Below are 17905 nucleotides of genomic sequence, written 5' to 3' on the forward strand. Positions count from 1 at the left end.
TAAAACCAGAAATGTTATGGCACTTGCATCCAGCCAGGCCATAACATACCAGTTAGAGGTTGCAGAGGGTCCCAACAAATTGCCATTAATACAGTTGTTTGAACTTTTTCTTGACAATCTTTGCCCTCTCTCACACTCTGTGACTCCAGTTTGTCCTCCCCTGCCTTGGTCCCCTGTAGGCAAAGGCCAGATACTCTTTGCACATGTCTCCTTCCAGTGGGAGCGATTTTCACATTCCGTTTTGTTATCTTTCTTTGGGCCACTCAGTGGACGGCAACTGGAATGAGTGGTCGAGCTGGAGCTCTTGCTCTGCCTCCTGCTCCAACGGCACCCAGCAGCGGACAAGGGAGTGCAATGGACCTTCATACGGGGGAGCCGAATGCCAGGGACACTGGGTGGAGACCAGGGACTGCTTTCTGCGCCAATGCCCAGGTCAGTGACCAATGACTTTTTCTTTCTCTTGGGTCATCTTTCTCTGCAGTCCCAGGCAGGCTTCTGTAATTTTTTTTCTTTGTGGAAGAGTTTCACAGCTTTCACCAGTAATGCAGTAATAAGGAGATTGTGGATCATACCACTAGACCATGCCAGCTGAAATCCATAGCTGGCAAATGCTCCAGGAGACCCCGGAGAGGTGAGTGATTATCCACAGGGGATGTAGTGATTATCCACAGGGAACGTGTCTTTCTAACCTTAGATATCAGTTTTCAGCATGTGCTTAAAAGAAACACAAGCAAAATACCAATGGAACCCTTTCCTGGTCTCTATAATGCTTCAGTTTTCTTGCCCTTTTTTTTTATTTTTTTGTTCCTCTTCTCCTACCAATTCACTTCTCCTAGTTATAGTTGAAGCAAACAGGGAAGCAACCTCCATTGTATCACAGCTTTGAACCTTATCTATGATGAAGGAAGTCTGGCACAATGAAGTCTTGATTCATGCTTATCTTAGACTTGTCACTTACTTTGCTTATATAGCTGTGTCTTAAAAATATATATATAATGGCAATAATAATAATAATAGCAACAACAACAACAAAACCCTATTATTATTATTATTATTACTATTACTATTATTATTATTATTATTATTATTATTCCTGCCTCCCCAGCTGTTGTAGCCAGTACCTTACATTCAGAATAATCATCTTGTCTTTATACCATGGACCGTGGGCTCCAAGATAGCTATTTCATGCAGGAGATGCAATGAAAATTGAAGCAGATACCAGAGCACACTTAGCACCAGGAATGTGCATTTCTCAGACTGACACCAGCACTATAGAGTTGCAGGTGCAATTTGCTCCTGTTTTTTTGCAGAGGTCTTGGGGGAGGCCATTGCAAAGGGACTAATTGGGTGTGTAAAATATTCTGACCTGGAAAGAAGGCTTGAACAACTAGAAGTCTTCAAGATTGCTCAGCAACTAATTTTTCTTGCCAAGCAAGAAAATGATTTTTCTTCTCCTGGACTATTCCTTGCCTCTCCCTGGGTGCTTCACCATAGGACCATAGGACTGAGAAGAAGTGGAGCCCCGAGATGGAGACTATCTTTCTCCCCTTTCTGAGAGAACAGAGATAGCCATAAACAGCTCAGCTCTTTGAGGCACTTATACCTTGCTCAGGTGAACAGGTATAGTTCTGTCCACTCCACAAGCATAGAAGCCAGTAGCTCTTCAGCCCGGTATACCTGTTTCCTCACAGAATCCCTATCCTCTCTGGTAGCATCACCATCTGCAACAGAGCGTAAGCAGTATTTAACACAGGTATTGGACTTTCCTACATGGTCTCTAGTAGGTTTGGGTGTTTAGGTATCTCACTCCTTCTTTGCAATTTATGGACAACTTCAAAGACTAAAAGCACCTCACTTTTAGACAGCCTTGTCCCACTGATTTCAGAGTTAGCTGTCAAAGCAATGTTGGTCCTGTATTTCACTGCATACAGTGCCACTAATGAAAGCACCAGAGGTTGGTACTGTCCCTCTTCATTGATAATTTTCTTCTACTTCTTCAAGGAGAAGGATCCCCCATCCTCCCAAAAGGAGTTAATAAACCCAAGATGATATGTTAACTTCTAATTAAAACTCAAATAGTCATCAGCAGACTTAGGTCCTTGCTCTAGTTCTGTCACTGAGTTGCTGTTTCTCATCTGTGATGCAGCAGAAGAGATGTTTCTCTACCTTGCAGGCTTGTTGTGAGGGCTAATTAACATTTTTATAGGGCTTTGATAAATGCCATTGTTAATGTAAAAGAAGTAGCATTTTGATAAATGCCATTGTTAACATAAAAAAGTAGCATTTCCACTGAATCTGTAAAGATGCTGGGAAAAGATACAATGGCATGAGACAACGTCCCAAACCTCTTTCCAAGGCACGTGAAAAAACAGTGCAATAGAAATGGCTGGAGGGAGGTTTATTTGATGTTTCTTCATGGTTTCTTGCCCAAAGGCTCTACTGGTCTCTCTAAATCCCTGAGCCAGGCCTTCCCTGGCAAGGCTTATTTTCACACGTACATTGCACATCCCAATCAAATTCCGGCTATGGACTTTGGCTAGCAAATGTGGCTGCCAGGCAGATTTAATCTCTGCCCACTTGAAGACTGTTCACAAGCACAGCCCCAGATCTGAGCCCAAGGGAAGAGGTAGGGCTGTTTTTGCAGGTGGTGAGGATTCTGAGAAACACAAGAGCACCCTTTAACCATCCCTGGAAGCATTCAAAAAACACTTAGAAGTGGTGCTTAGGGCCATGGTTTAGTGGTGGACTTGGCAGTGCTGGGTTAACAGTTGGACTTGGTGATCTTAAAGATCTTTTCCAACCTAAATGATTCTATGATTCTATTAAAGGGCTGCTGCAATGGGGAAGAGCACACTGATTTCATGTCTGTTGAGGATCAGACAAAGATCTGAGGCAAGAGATCTCCCTTCCCACAAAGCCATGCTTTTCTCACCCTGCGTTCCTGTGCTGACCTTGAGACCTTGCCTCCTTCTGGGGCAGATTATGTTTGGGCATGACAGGTTGTTTCTTTCCTCTTTTTTTGTTTCCAGTGGATGGGAAGTGGCAGGCTTGGGGAGTGTGGGGCAGCTGCACCACCACGTGTGGAGGTGGGACTCAGAGACGTGACCGAGTGTGCTACGGGCCCTTCTTCGGTGGAGAGACTTGCCAGGGCCCCAAGGAAGAGTATAAGCAGTGCAATGACAGAAAGTGTCCTGGTATGTATCCCAGACCCCTCACACTTTCCTTTACATGAAGGGAACTTTGGATTTTGAAAAGGGCTTCCACGTCCTGTGTCAGAGGGCTGAATGCAACATGGAATTGTGACCGAGTTGGACCCTGCCCGTAACCCAGGCACAAGATGTGTCAAAGGCTTGATTTAACTGTTGCAGCAGCCAGTGTAACCATGCTGATTTCAGTGAATGTTTGGTAAGTCCCACCAGCCTAACCTTAATTTTTTTCATCTTTTCATTGCCATAGAATCGTAAGAGGAAAAGAGACACTATCTGACAGCAAAAACTGTTATCAGAGTCTCAAGTCCATGAAGCAGCTGAGCACTGAGGATGCTGCAGTGGTTTCCCACCCTTTACTTAGCCTCTGGGAGACCTGAGCACTACTGGCAATTTTTGAAGACAGATCTGTCTGCATCTGTCAGAGCCTTACCCAATCTCCCTCCTCCAGCTGTAGCCATGGGAGCAGCATCCATTTGAGAAAAAGGGTGCAAAAGCCTGAATGGAGGGTGAGGGAGCTGTAGGACAGAGGAAAACCTGAGATTTAATGTGACAATAAGCAGGAGCAAATATTTGAAATTGGGACTGTTCCTGTCTGTCTTTCACACAGTATACAGAGGCCAGAAAAAAGGCTTGTACACCATTTTTATTTCCTTTCTCAGTCTCAGTTGAAGCGCCTGGTGAAATTGCTGGTGGGGAATCAATGGCCTATGTGATGTTGGCAGTCAGATTGCATCGATCGTAACAGGCTCTGATTTTTGACCAAAAGGGTAATTAATTGTCAGAGCAGCTCAGCGAGAGACAGGAGAGATTCTCATGGCAGTACCCTGGCAGTCCTAGTGGAAAGGGGGTGTCTCCCTAAAAGACAAGCTGGAGCTCGGCACGGAGGGAGCGGTTTTGGTGCAGATGTTTCTGGGGGTGGATCTGCCGTGTTGAGGACAGCTGACCCTCAGACTCCCTTGCAAACTGCTGAAGACAAAGGTGAAAGCCAAAACACTTCAGTGTGGAAGTTTCAGCCTGTTTAACTTGGAGATAACAGAGAAAAGGGCTGTGTGACAGCATATTCACTCTTTCCAGCTACACTTTAATAAAAGACATCACCTCTCCTTACAAGCTGTGCCTCTCAATTAGCAGTGGCATGTGAGAATCTCTTCTAACTGAGCCACAAAGCTCTCCCTCACCATAGAAAATCTTTGCACGGTGTTGTCTGCTGGTGTCTAAGAGCAATGCAGATTTAGTTCAGCTTCAGTGTGTGCCAGCTGGGGCCCTGGCAGAACAAGCCCAATCTTTTCTTCTTTTTCTGCAGGGGCTGATGCCTGTGCAGTGCTCAAAAGGAAAAGGCATGTCTCAGGGACTGAGCCCTGCTAGGGTTCAAAACCAGAAGGGTCTCACTGTAGTTCTTAATTTGCAAGGGAAGGAAAAGGTGAGGAATCATCAGAGGCTAAAAATAAATCTGCTCAATTTGTTCTCGAGAAAGTATCAAATGCCAGCATGATTTGATTTGAACAGAAGAATTGAGCTTAATTGGGTTAGTTATTAGAATCTCCCCGTGCAAATAGGTTACGCTGGTAAAAAAGATTTTGTTATGAAGCAACCTCAAAAAGAAAAAAAGAAGGAGAGAAAAAGAGGATGAAATTATTCTCTCCTAGCCTGGGAATTGCTTCTGCACTTACTGGCAACACAACGCCAGACAATCAGTGTATTTCTAAAGAGCATCTCTGATCCACAGCATCCCTCAGCGGTCCCCAGGGAGACTGCAGGAGGGAGGAGACCAGGAAGGTTTGACGGGTCAGAGGAGAAGAAAGGGGAGTTCGGAAGTGAGCACACTCCCTTTCTGCTTTCTGATGTTTTCTGTTATTTTGCAGCCGAGGATGCAAGAATTTTCCCACGCCACACCCCAAACCCTCCTTTGAACCACAGTTTGATGTGGGGAGTCTGTGACAATGGTCAAAGCACTGGTCCAGGAGGCAAGAGTTTTGCATTCAGCTCCCCACTCTGCCACAGGCTTTCTGGTGATCACGTACTGGTCACAACTGGGTGACTTAATCTTGTTCTCCTTCAGCTCCGTGTCAACAGGTTGGAAATGAAACTGTCTCTTTTCCACCCATGTTCTGCCTTACCTACAGAACTCACAAGCTGTTGGCACAGGGACTAGTTCTGCATATGTGCAGAGCACTGCAGGGGTCCCGCTTGCCCTATGGGATTTCATTACAATAGCGATTACACAAGAAGGAATTTTAAAACAGGGGAAGAAGCATCTGTTTCCAACCAGAGAGTGAAACTTGTTCATTATGAATGTCTACTGAGGAGGTATCTGTCTTTGAACTGTAGCTGGGGCTGTAGCCACAGTCTTGGAGCTTGACTCCAGGAGCAGCGATGTGTAGGTAGCTTATTGAGTCTTGTATGAGTCCTCCAAAGAAACAAGACTTGCCATGCCCGTAATCTTAGGTTTGAGCCTTCCCCACAGCCAGGTTGGTGCTCTGGGTAGTTCCAGAGCAGCAGTGGGATATGTCCATCACCAGGTATTTGCACCGTGATGAAGGTCCTGAAATGGTCTATGTAAGCATGTCCATTGCATGGTCCCTTGTAGAAAGAAGCCTTCAGGGTTATCACTGCCCCGCAGCTCCCTTAGGACCAACATGAAAACTCAAGGTCTCCCTCTTTTTTTATGGCAGATGAACATTTTCCCTACAACCTTGGCATGTCTCTTCTGGCATCACTGGACCCTGGTATGGGCAGTGTCTTCCTATATGGGAAGGAAGTTCAGCAGGCAGCTGTCAGGCTCCACAGCTGGTTGGCTTTGGCTTTGCAGCTGCCTTTCCTGACCAGCTGCAGGCATGTGCTCAGCTTTCTTTTTATTCGTAGTTTTACATGCACAATAAATAAAAGCTGTAATCAAAAACCACTGAATCAAGTTTTTTCTTCTTCCCACCTTCAGGAGTGATAAATAGCTTTAACACCATCCTCATGTACCCCTCTGTTTTACATGCTGTAAGTAATGAGTTTCTCAGCAAAAAGCTCTCTTGCAGTGACTGTTTTTTTACCAGGTCCCACTGACTCTGGGGCCGACTCAGCTCCACGCACAGACAGAAGCATCCAAAACCCTCCTTCCAAAGAGTTTTCTCTGTGATGTCTCAAAACACATTTCTGTAGTCTCCCAGACTGCAGCAGTGTTTGGAAATGAGCTGCTGATACAAATGCAGTCTGCTGGTGCTCAGATCTTCTCCCTGTGGCCTCACATAAGCTGGCACCAGACAGAGGACCTGAATGAAGTCCACCCAGGGGTTATGTCCATCTGGTTTTGTCATCTACTTGCTGTTCTTTCCTTCATTCTTACTCCAATTTATTTATATTGAACTTCATTTTAGACACATCTGACCTTGAAGGTGGTGACCCTTAAGGATAGAAGGAGTAGAGCCTGGAGCCATGGAGTTCACTTACAAAAGGTGGACATCTGCACATTAAACAAGAAAACTCTTTAGTAGGGCATAGCAACAACAGCTTTCTTGCAAAGACCTGCCACAAGGCAATGAAAATATGTTAGTGGACTCTCCCAGGCTGTTACATGCACATTAGCAGGCTAATCCTCAGGATGGATGGACGCCCAGTTTTCAGACAGGCAGAGCAAATTCCAGAGAAGTTAAGTGGCTTTGTCAGGGCCCATGCACCAAGCAGCTGCAGAGGTGGGAGTTCACCTCCAGGCCTCCTGGCTGACACCACAGTGTTTTTCCCCTGAGACCAGGCTCCCCCGTTTCCTCTTTCCATTCCCTTTTCCATGTTCCTGCTGAGGAGGAAGCTTTACCAATGGAGTTTTTCCTTCCTTGCAGAGCCCCACGAAATCTGTGATGAGGAAAGTCTTGGCTCTGTGGTTTGGAAAGAGACTCCTGCTGGGGATGCTGCAGCTGTCCGGTGTCCTCGCAATGCCACTGGTAAGCATGACGGCATGCCTTGGCTCAGGGGCCAGCCCACCTTCAGTGTATTCTTCATCCTTTGACTCCAAGATAAAGGAGAACCTGGCTGTGGGAGGACAGGACAGGCAAATGGACTTACTTTCCTTCACTCAGAGTGAAACTGACTCCTCAGGGTTTCTGTGGTCCTTCACTGTTTAACAACTTCTTGGTTCATACTGGAGAATCTGAGGTGGTCTCCCATCCACCTACTGCCTAGTCCTGGGACAGTTTTGCAATCAAGGGCTACTGTAGTATGTTCTCCCCATTATCTGCAAATAGCTCTGCAAAATCAGGTCGGGTTTTACTAGAGTCGTATAGACTTGGGTGTTACGTTTCTCTCCATTGTCCATAAAAGAAGCTAGTATCTGAAAGCAGGAAATGGGAATTGCATTGTCCACTCACACTCAGGTGCTGTCCTCTCCTTCTTAGACAACATAGCAGCTCTCTAAACATTTCTTCAGGTGCTCAAGTTGATGATCTGATCATTGTAGTGTTAAGTGGTAGGATATGGGCATCCAGGTGTTGTCTGATGTGGCCATGGCTGTGTGTTCCCCAAGGAGTGGAAAGCAGTGCAGAGAAGGTTCCAGGAGACATGCTGGTGGTGGAGCTTGTCCTCAGCTGGATGTTCCTCACTCTAAGGCAGGAACAGAAATGGGGGCAGCAGTGTCAATAATAAATGTAATGAAGTTTTTATACTGTTTGAATGAGGCTGTCAGATACAGACAAACCCTACAGCTCCCTTTCTGGCTCACGCAGCCTGAGACAGTCAGTATCACCCCAAACACTAACCTAGAAGGACTGTATCCATAGGAAGATCACTGAATCATTTAGCAGTATCGATGGGATTGTGGACCCAGCAAAACCTGCTCCTCAGAGACTCTCCAAACAGCAGCATAACTGCTTAGGCAAGGTGATCCCTCTCCCCTTCCTCCTCGCTGATATCTCTGCTCCTCTGCATTGCAAAGGCATGTGATTGCCACTGCAAAACTTATGTAGGCTGAAGCTAAGGAAAGGCCTGGGGGAGGACCGCAAGCAGCTTTCAGGGTTTTTCAGCTGATGCAAAGATGGTGTTGATGGGTATTTATTCTCCTTGAGACTGTGTAGGCAGCACAAGCCACTGTAGCTGGTTTAGATGCAAGTACCAGACTATGCCACCTGGGGAGGCTCATGGAATTTCCTGAACCAGGACGAAAGCTGCCCTCCAGGGCAGAAGAAACATTCTTTCACCTTGACTAGCCATGTCCAGTTTGCAAGGTTATGTTTTCATCCCCAGTTCCTTTAGCTGTCCTGCTCCTCCTTAAGAAAATGCAGAAGAAAACAGAAATAATCTTTCCTACATGTTTTCACGTGTTGTTCAGGCATCTGCAGATGCCCCTGCTACCCTTTGTGCTGGTAGGTATGCCTGCGTGGATGCATTGGCCAGTTCTGGGTGACCTCCATCAAGGTGCTTGCCCTTTCATACTGCTGTCCTCACTCCCATATTAATTTCTTTCCTCTTCCAGGGCTGATCCTTCGAAGATGCATTTTAGATGAAGAAGGGCTAGCTTATTGGGAGCCTCCTACATACATCAAGTGTGTTTCTATTGATTACAGGAACATACAGATGATGGTAAGGCTGTCTGGTTTCTCAGCTCAGCAGGTTTGGGATCCCCTCAAATGTCTGTTTACACCACTATAGTTACAAAAAAGAAGGAAAACATCATTTTCATGTTAAAGGGAGATGCCAGCTCTCCCCTGCTTTTCTCTTACTGGTTTCATTTGCTTAACTAGTGATGCATGTATGGGCAAGGGATGGTTCCTCACTGGGTATTTCAATATCTATCTTGGCAGAATCCATGTCCTACCAGGTCTTTCATATCACATTATCAGTAAGAATATCTGTGACTGTATCACCTTTAAATATGACACTTATTTTTTGTTAGTCTTAAATTCATTGTTGTGACGAATTTCTGCTTGTCTCCTGTGGCTTGCCTTATAATGGCATTGCCTTTATAAGAACTGCCCTTCCATGTTCAGGGCAAGCCACAGTGTCCTAAAATAGTTCCAAATTGTTTATAACAAAAAAAGGGTTTGGGGCAAAATTATTCTGTTAGCTGGCCTTGGGTTACGGCCAGAATAGCACCTGTGTGGTAAAATAATCTTTTCTGAACCTACACAAAACCTTTCCTTTGTGAGCATATAGAAACTTTCACTTCTGCTCTTCTACCATTTTAAAGATGCCACAGGCTTTCAGGCCAGTAAAGACTGTCAGATTCATCTAATCTGTACTCTGAATTATCAGGAAGGTCAAAAACCTTCCCCCAGCATTTCCTTCACTGACCTCATTACCATCACTTTTACTGTCCCTAAAATGTTTGTCATGTTTCTTTCTGTTTCTCAGGCCAGGGAACATCTTTCCAAAGCTCAGCGTGGGTTGATGGGAGACGGGCTGTCAGAAGTGCTCCAAAACCTTGTGGAAATCTCCCAGGATGGGACCAGTTACAGTGGGGACTTGCTGTCCACCATGGACGTACTCAGGAACATGACAGAGATCTTCCGTAGGGCTTATCATAGCCCCACTCCTGGGGATGTGCAGGTGAGCTGAGATTAATATCTTGGAGACCAAGGCCAGGTTACAGATGCATGTGCATGCACAGGGCTCAGTGTTTGATTACTTTCTTTGTAGCCGATACAATGCTGATGAAAAGCCAGACTGTTTTCTGTCCCAGTGAAGTGTCTCTCTGTGTTAACAATCTCTCCTTTCAAAATTATTCCCCCTGGCTTATAAGGAACTTGAAAACCAAAGTCACCCTGAACTATTTCAACCTGATAGCACTTTACTGTGGAGTCTAATTGATACAAGGACATTATTCGGAAGGGATTTCACTCTAATGACTAAAGGAAAGATGATCCTGAGGTATTGGGTACCTGGATGTTGATGTGGGAGAATGTCTTGATGGCTTCTTATCCCAGGGATTTACTTTCAGCAGTTGCATGCAGAGTGGCTACAAGATATACTCTTGGGATGGCTCACCACCCCATGACTTGAAACATTAAGCTGATCCTACAGGATCTGCAATGGGTGATAAAACTAGAGAAAAAATCAATGGTCTTGAAATATCTTGTCTCCTTCCTTCTCGTGGTGTGCTGCAAAGATACTGCATAGCACCCTTTTGATCAATGACTACTTCTCTTGCCTGGTCACAGACTAAATAGGATCATAAGGTTTCCCTGTGCTGGAAATAACAGAAATAGTAGAAAATAGAATAGAAAGAGATTTATACAAGACAAGATCATCTGTTTTTAACCAGTTTCTGACAGATATCTACCTAATCTGTTCTTAAAAACTTTCAAGAATGGATACAAGACATATTCCCAGTCCAACACAGCAGATACAGTAGTCAAAGTGAAGGCCTTGGGAAAAAGACCTTACTACAATCTGTTTTGCCATTAACATCGTTGGGGGCAGAAGCCTGTAAAATGCTGTGGGACCCTTTGGGGATGGGACCATAAGAACCCTTTTGAAGCGTGGCTGGTTCTTACATGTTCCTCTCACATCACTTTGTCCTTCCAAGCCTGGGCTACATTTGGTTAACCACCTCTTTTTTCCTCTTTTGTCTCCCTTCTCCAGAACTTTGTCCAGATCATCAGCAATCTTTTATCGGAGGACAACCGGGAAAAATGGGAGGAAGCTCAGCTGGTATGAACCTTCAACACCTTCCCTGAAACAAAGCAGGCTTTCAGTGTAGGTTAAGCCATGACAATGGGAATTTCCAAGTGTCTACATGATCTTCTAGCTCTTCTTGCCCACAATGCATTGTGTGCAACATATATCCGTTTCAGCCACAGATCACAAAATATTTCCATCCACCAATGCTGTTCTCCTTGGATAAATCCTTATGATGAAAGAGACAGACAGCTCAGACACAGTCACCTCTGGTCAGCTTCAGAGCTGCCTGTCAATAAGCCAATTCATGCAGCTGGTCATGCAGGTGAGCTTAGTGCCTGGCTGAGCCATATTTATGGGGTAATACAGTAAGCCACAGGATCTCAGCCAGAGTCTCTGCATGAAGAAAGTGAAAGACTGGTGGTGAATAGCAGATTTTGGATAAGTCTTAGAGGTCAGGCTTGGTTTGGAGTTGATAACCCTGCTGGCTTGCTAAAATTCCACTCTTTCTTCTTGCCAAGACAAAGAAGTGGAATTACATGGGTTTGAGTTCCTGGCTAAAATGATGCAGGAGAAGCAGGATTTTCATAGTTCAGAGCTGGGGTCTGCTCAGCTGAGCTTCTGGTTCTGCTCAGCATGAGCTGAGCCAGAGTTCAGTTACATTTTGATTTATTTCTCCTCTCAAGGTTGGGGATCCTGCTGAATAATTCTGTACTTAAACTCTCATGTATTGGGGGAAGGTGTTAATTGTTTTTCTGTCTGTCTTGTATGGCCTTTGTCTCTTCTGCCGCAGTTGAACTCTGCTTGGGCTTGTGTCAGACCTGTTCCCTGTCCTTTTGCCATTGCCTTGGCCAGCCCTTGGGCTGCTCAATGCTGTCATCTCACTCCAACTTTTGGGAATCACATTACAGTGAAATAGTTCTGCCTCGGACGAGCAACTCTGGTGGAAGGGCCTATGATAAAGCTCGTTTCTTCCATGTCCATTCCTCAGTATTGCACCTTGGAACACAAACACCAGCTCAGTTTGCAAAATAACCGGAACAAGGAATGTAACTCAGCCTTTGTGAGAGATCAGTCCTATGGAAGGTACCCAGAGGTGTGGGTCAGAACCCAGCAGCTCCTTTTTAATGACCTGATACTGCTGCAAAATTCCTCAGAGAGATCTGGAAATACCAAGCAATCAAGAAAAAAATCACCCAACACGAAGAGTAACCTGAGGGTCCAGTAATATTCACACCAACCCGGGAAGTCTTCTGGGAAAAACTCCTGACAGCAAGTGCTGACACAGTTGACAGTCCAGAACATGAGGCAGAGACTTGAATACATTTCCTTCATGCAACAGGAACTCCACCAGGAACTAAGCAGCCTTTCTCTTTTCTCTTTTCTCCCTGAGATCTGGTGTTTTCCCATTACGTTTGGCAAAGGATGACATGGTATGGTTCCAGGTGGGCTATCTGGATGTGGTCCTGGGCACTGGCTCTAGGTGGCTCTGCTTGAGCAGGCAGGTCAGACCAGATGACATCCGAGATCCCTTCCAAACTCAACCGTTCTGTGCATGTAGACATTTCAGCACAGAGCAGAGGAGACTGTCAAGTTGTCATGACAACAGGGAAACCCTGTTGATCTCCTTAAAAACAGCTGTAGCTTACTCTTCTTGGCAATTTGTGCCCACCAGCTTTCCCTGTACAATCTGCTTTTTGCACCTATAGACAGATACAGCCCAGCCTGCTACCAGCATCACTGTAACCTACATGAGTGGGATCATGGGGAGAATGTTTGCCTGGCATATATTTTAGCGGGAAACAAGATGATAGACCAACACTATGACTTTAGGTCACAGAAATCTTCATGAACTGGGTGACCACAGAGGTTTCATCAGTCTGTCCTTCTCCCTCAAAGCTGCTGGGCCAAAATTGTGCCACGTGTTTTGCACGATTAACTAGTAATTTTAAAGCAAGATCTGTAGCTCCCTAATTGCTCATTAAAAGTAAACACAACTTCATCACAGTCTCACATCCCAGTGCCCTGTGGCTCCCCAGGCAGAGATGTTCAAGGAAATTAAAAAGCAAAACAACCCAGAAAATTATTCAGAGAAAAGCTACCATGTTTTTTGAAATTGTGTTGGTCATTATATGACAAAAGCCTAAAAGACAATGGTCAGTGTAACCTGGAGTTAATTTGACCTTGTGATTTCAATCTCTAATAGAATACAAAAGCATACTGTTAAAAACAGCTTCCTCGCTCACTTCTCCTCAAGTCTACCCCTACTGTACTGGTAGGAGTTTTTGACCTGATCCTGATACGGTTTTAGTCTTACCAGGCTTCTTTGGATAGGCAGAGAGAGAGACACGCACGGCCTCCCCTGCGCTCCTTGCCTGTACACTCAATGGCTTAGTCTCCCCCCTGACTCCATCCCATCCTGCTGTCCTGCTTGTCCTCAGCCATCCCTTCGGCTCCACTCAGCCACCTCAGGAGGTCTGGATTATGGTGAGGAACCAAAAACGCTGTTAAAAGTGGTGGAAAAGGAAAAGAAGAGCTGAACTGCTGTTCTTCAGCCTCTCATGGTATTTGCTAAGCCCCTGTGGGCAAATGTGCTTTGAAGAAAAGACAGGTAGTCAGCACAGCTCATTTCAAGTGGATTATCTTTTATGAAATCTGTCACTGGAAAACTAGTTATTGTTTAACAGCCTTGTGTTAGCCTGGCAAAATACAGGCAAAGAAGAGTTACTGCCAATATCTTTCTAGTCGGGGAAACACCAGGAAAGAAAAAAAGAGGCAGAGACGCTCCAAGACAGCCCCAAAAGAAGCAACTTGGTTATTTGGAAAGTGAGTTCGTACTGGCAAAACAGAAAAGCAGAAAACCAGATCGTGATGCTTTTCTGGATAGGATTATGCAATCTGATGCCTGGGATTCAATATTAGACCATGGAGGTCCTTTGGCATGGCTGCTTTCAGTCAAGTGATAGCAAAATTAACTAAGCTGGTTAAGGTAATGTTTGGTGGGCTCCCTCTCAGTAGGTAACATATATATATATACCATCAGAAGTAGCCCAAATATGTTTCTCAGGCCAAGTATAAAATACCTGAGTGTCAGGGAAATCTAAGGCTTGAGAAAAGCTCTCAGAAGCTGACAGAGAGCAAAGCTTCAATACATCAACATGAACACATCTTCACTCTCTGTCATGATGTCTCTGGATGTGCAATTGCAAATGCCTCTGGCCAGTTGTCAGCTAGGCTGGTCCAAATACCCAAGTCCATGGACCTGGAAAGAAAGTAGAACTGTATTAAATCACGGCTGCTAAGACTGTCCTAGTGTGTTTCTATTTTTGCATTAACTGCAGGAACAGGACCATAAAAAACATCAGCAGTATCTTACCTGCTCTGGGTGGGGTTGTTGGTAGTAGAGGTAATCCTAGGGAAGGAAAGGAGATGGGTAGGTTTTCTTCTGCTCCAGAGAGTCTCAGACATTTCCCTTTGATTTGCTTTGAGATATTGCCCTCCAGCCTAAATTTTATCAATCTGAATGTATTATTATTTCTTGCCCTTTTCTTTTTATTTTTCTAGGCTTCTTTTTAGGAATTCTCAGTCCTCATTCTGCACAGCTCCACAATACTCCATTATACCCAGCATATGCTTCCAGGACATGTGTGAGGACAGAAACCTTTGCCCTCAGAGAAACTCATGCCATGCTCATTAGTATCTGTGCTAGTCAGTATTCTCCCTCTCTCTGCAGATAGGGCCAAACGCCAAGGAGTTGTTCAGGCTCATGGAGGATTTCATTGATGTCATCAGCTTTCGCATGAAAGATTTCCGGGATTCCTACCAAGTGACGGACAATCTGGGTGAGCTGATTTGCGTTCCCTGTGTTGGGGAGAGACCCCAGGAAGCTGTAATTACTGTGCAGTATGTATAACCTGGGCTGTGGGAAGGGAAGGAGGGAAGGCAGCAGGTGGTGGAACATTAAAAAGGTCTGGGGAAAGACATGGATGATCATAAATACGGGGTGGATTTTCTCCAAATAAGTTAGGACTTCAACGTGAAGAAGAGATTTCACAGAGAGATCTGAGAGGTATCTATGGAACCATGAATGGAGAACAGATGACAAATTGGGCAGAACTAGTTGCTTCCTTTTATTTTTTTAGTGCAAGAGCTGCACAGCAGCCAATGAAGTGATCAGGCAGCAAGCAAACAGCAGGCAGTATTTGATTTATGCTGTATGCACAATCACAGCATGGAACTTGTTGCCAGAGGATGTTGCAGAAGCCAAAAAGTACAGATGGGTTCATGATGGGATTAGGAAAATGCACAAAGGAGAAGTCCATTGGTGGCTGTTACAGTTGATGATCTGGATATGGCCGCTAGCTGAGGAAGTCCTGCTGATTGCTGGAAGCTGGGAGGACAGACCAAGAAATGCCTTGGTCTGTTCTTTCTCACACTTCTTCACAGCTGCTACTGGCCACTCCTGGAGACAGGACACTGGAGTAGACTGACCTCTCTTCTGCCAGTTTTGGTGCAGGCAGGTCCTTTTCAATGAACAGAAGAATGAGTCCCAACAGTTAGTGTCATCTTCCTCCATGCATAGACATTATCTGAAGATAGCATCATTCCTATAGCTATCAAGATCCAGCTTCACTCATTCTGCTATCTGATTTCACACTATTGCCTCCAATGCTTTTTTCAGCACGTGAATTTATTAAGGATGGCTAAGGTTACTTTTTTTTTTCTTTCTTTCTTGCTTCCCTCTAGTCCTCGGCATTCACAAACTGCCTGCAAATGCAGCAACTGACATCACCTTCCCCATGAAAGGCTGGAGGGGCATGGTGGAGTGGGCCAAGAACTCAGAGGACAAGGTCACTGTCTCCAAGAGCATCTTGTCTTCAGGGCTGACAGGTAGGCAGCACAGCCAGAGCATTTCAAAAGAGTATTTCTTCATTTTCTAAGACAGGTTCCTTCAACTGGTTGTTCTTCAAATTCTCCTTCTAGCTTAGCTGGATTTGCTCACAGAACCTTTGCTGAGTGAAAATAAGGCTTTCAGAGATGGCCTGGCCAAGAGTCAAACCTAAACTCCTTGCAGAAGTTCAGGGGCAGGCTTAGTGCCTGGATGTGGATGTAGATCTCTTAAAAAAGCAGTTTAATTAGAAAAGAACAGGATTTGGCACAAAAACTCAGAGCAACACCGCAATGATGATTGCTTCTTCCAAGGATTCTGAACCTGGGAAGAAATTAAAACATCCCTGTGTCTGCCGAGTCACTCTGTCACCGATGCATGTGAATGCTGAGATAAGTCTGCAATCCTCTTCACGTCACGTTGGGTGCTGAACTGAGTCTTTCATGCATCCCTGAGTACACTGGCTTGCCATTAGGGGTAGTGAATGGTAGTTGTCTCTGTGGGTACCACATAAGAATGGTTAACCAGAGCAAGCAAGGCAGGTGCAACAGGGGCATGGTTTTGCCACCTATCACCATGGCCATGTAGGCAAACAATGCTGTAGTTGCCCTCTAGGACTGGATCCAGCCCTGATGTGGTCATCTAAGGGTAAGCAGCTGGCTGTCAGCATGTCACACTGAGCAACCAATGGGTCTGAGTCTGCTGTATGGATAAACTTTGCTAGGTTATGGTTTTGTGGCAATTGTGTGAAATGTCCTGCCCTCAGAAATGAAATGCATGGGCGTTTATCACTCAGGTTACTGGCTTCGCAGCAGGGCATGGATATGAGCCACAGTGTGGAGGTGGGAATGCTGGATGCATAAGCCAAGCTGTCCTCACTGCCAGATGTGAAATGAAACTTGAAGGGTTCTGAGCATCCAGCCTTTACCTGGATGCAAGTCCCAGGAACCAACACAGAGTGCTAATCTTCTAGCAGAACACCTTAACATTTGGCAGGATTGAGCCCTAAGTTTTCAAAAGCAGGACCCTAAGCTGGGCAGAGTGCTGGGAAATGGTGGGGTTTCCTTTTAGATGCCCTGATGCTGTGTGTGTCACTAGTGGCTTTGAGAGAGCAAGCTGCTGGCTGCTGCATCAGCCTGTGCTGTTCTTCCTTGGGACAGAGGCCAGTGACTGTGAGCTGTTGCTGTCAGAAGACCTTTGGCCTCTTCTTGTCATACCAGGACCTCTTGTCATGGGCTTCCCTACTGGGGATAGAAACATTGCAGCCATCAGCAGCAGCCTCTTGATGAGGCCAAGAACAGTTAAGTGATACCCCCAAGGGTAAACAATGAGTCACAGGCAGAGCAAGGATCACGTCAAGCACTCCTTATGTTTTGTTGTGCCTTGAGGACAGCATTATCTGCCTTGGAGGAGTTGGAGTAAGTTGGGAGGGTTATTACAGCTTGTTTCAGGAGGTTGTAAAGCTTTCAGCTTTGGAAACCTTCCATCATTCATTGGACGAGCTACTGGCACCAGACACAGGCAGAGCTGATCCTGCTTTGGGGCTGAAGGCTGTCCCAGAGGCCTCATCTCTTCCCCATGGTACTGTTTTCCAGATTTCTATTAGAAACATCCTCACATAGAGCTGTTGTAGGGCCCCCGAGCAGCAGTCACTGTGGAAACAAAAGGTGACATCTACCCTGAAGAACCAGCTTCCCATCAGTCTTTACCTTTCCATGGTTTCCTGATTACCACCCACAGCTCTACTGCCCCTGCTTTGAGTATCTTGTGCTGGTGGTCTTTCTAAGGGTTTACTCAGTGCTTAATAGTGGAGATGCACCACTGTTAGTTTTGATCCTCTCCTTTCTTTGGCTGCTGGGAACAGGAGCAACTGTCCTGAGCAAAGTGATGGAGACAGGCAGCTTGGTGAGACCAAAACCAGACCCCGTCACTGCTGGAATCTGACCTTGCACAGTTGGTTTCAGTGGGCCAGCACTGATTTATATAGTTGAGTGAAGTGCCTCTTGGGGCTGCAGGCTGTGCCAATGCTGCTGGTGAGCAAACATTGCTGAGGGGATGTTAGATGACCAAAACACAATGCTCTTCCAGATGGGCAGCACATCAGAGGGTTTAATTTCTGTATACCAGGATTGATGGGCATTTTCATTATTAAAGATCTGTCCCAAACTGAGAGGCAAGCCTCCACTTCTATTACAACCAGGATCCTGTGCCTTCT

General features: G+C 45.5%; 1 protein-coding gene across 5 annotated transcripts in view; it reads left to right on the forward strand.

Annotated features, from left to right (window-relative positions):
* ADGRB1 (adhesion G protein-coupled receptor B1) overlaps positions 1-17905 on the forward strand; it is a 294498-nt gene that overhangs the window by 150419 nt on the left and 126174 nt on the right. For all 5 annotated transcript variants that reach the window (XM_040588096.1, XM_040588098.1, XM_040588097.1 and 2 more), the window contains exons 7-14: positions 268-432; positions 3030-3194; positions 7034-7135; positions 8659-8765; positions 9537-9731; positions 10767-10835; positions 14536-14644; positions 15549-15692. In XM_040588096.1, the coding sequence (XP_040444030.1) occupies positions 268-432; positions 3030-3194; positions 7034-7135; positions 8659-8765; positions 9537-9731; positions 10767-10835; positions 14536-14644; positions 15549-15692 (1056 nt within the window). The remainder of the gene's footprint in view (positions 1-267; positions 433-3029; positions 3195-7033; positions 7136-8658; positions 8766-9536; positions 9732-10766; positions 10836-14535; positions 14645-15548; positions 15693-17905) is intronic.

Source organism: Falco naumanni, chromosome 3 (assembly GCF_017639655.2).
Source record: "Falco naumanni isolate bFalNau1 chromosome 3, bFalNau1.pat, whole genome shotgun sequence".
Lineage (NCBI taxonomy): Eukaryota > Metazoa > Chordata > Aves > Falconiformes > Falconidae > Falco > Falco naumanni.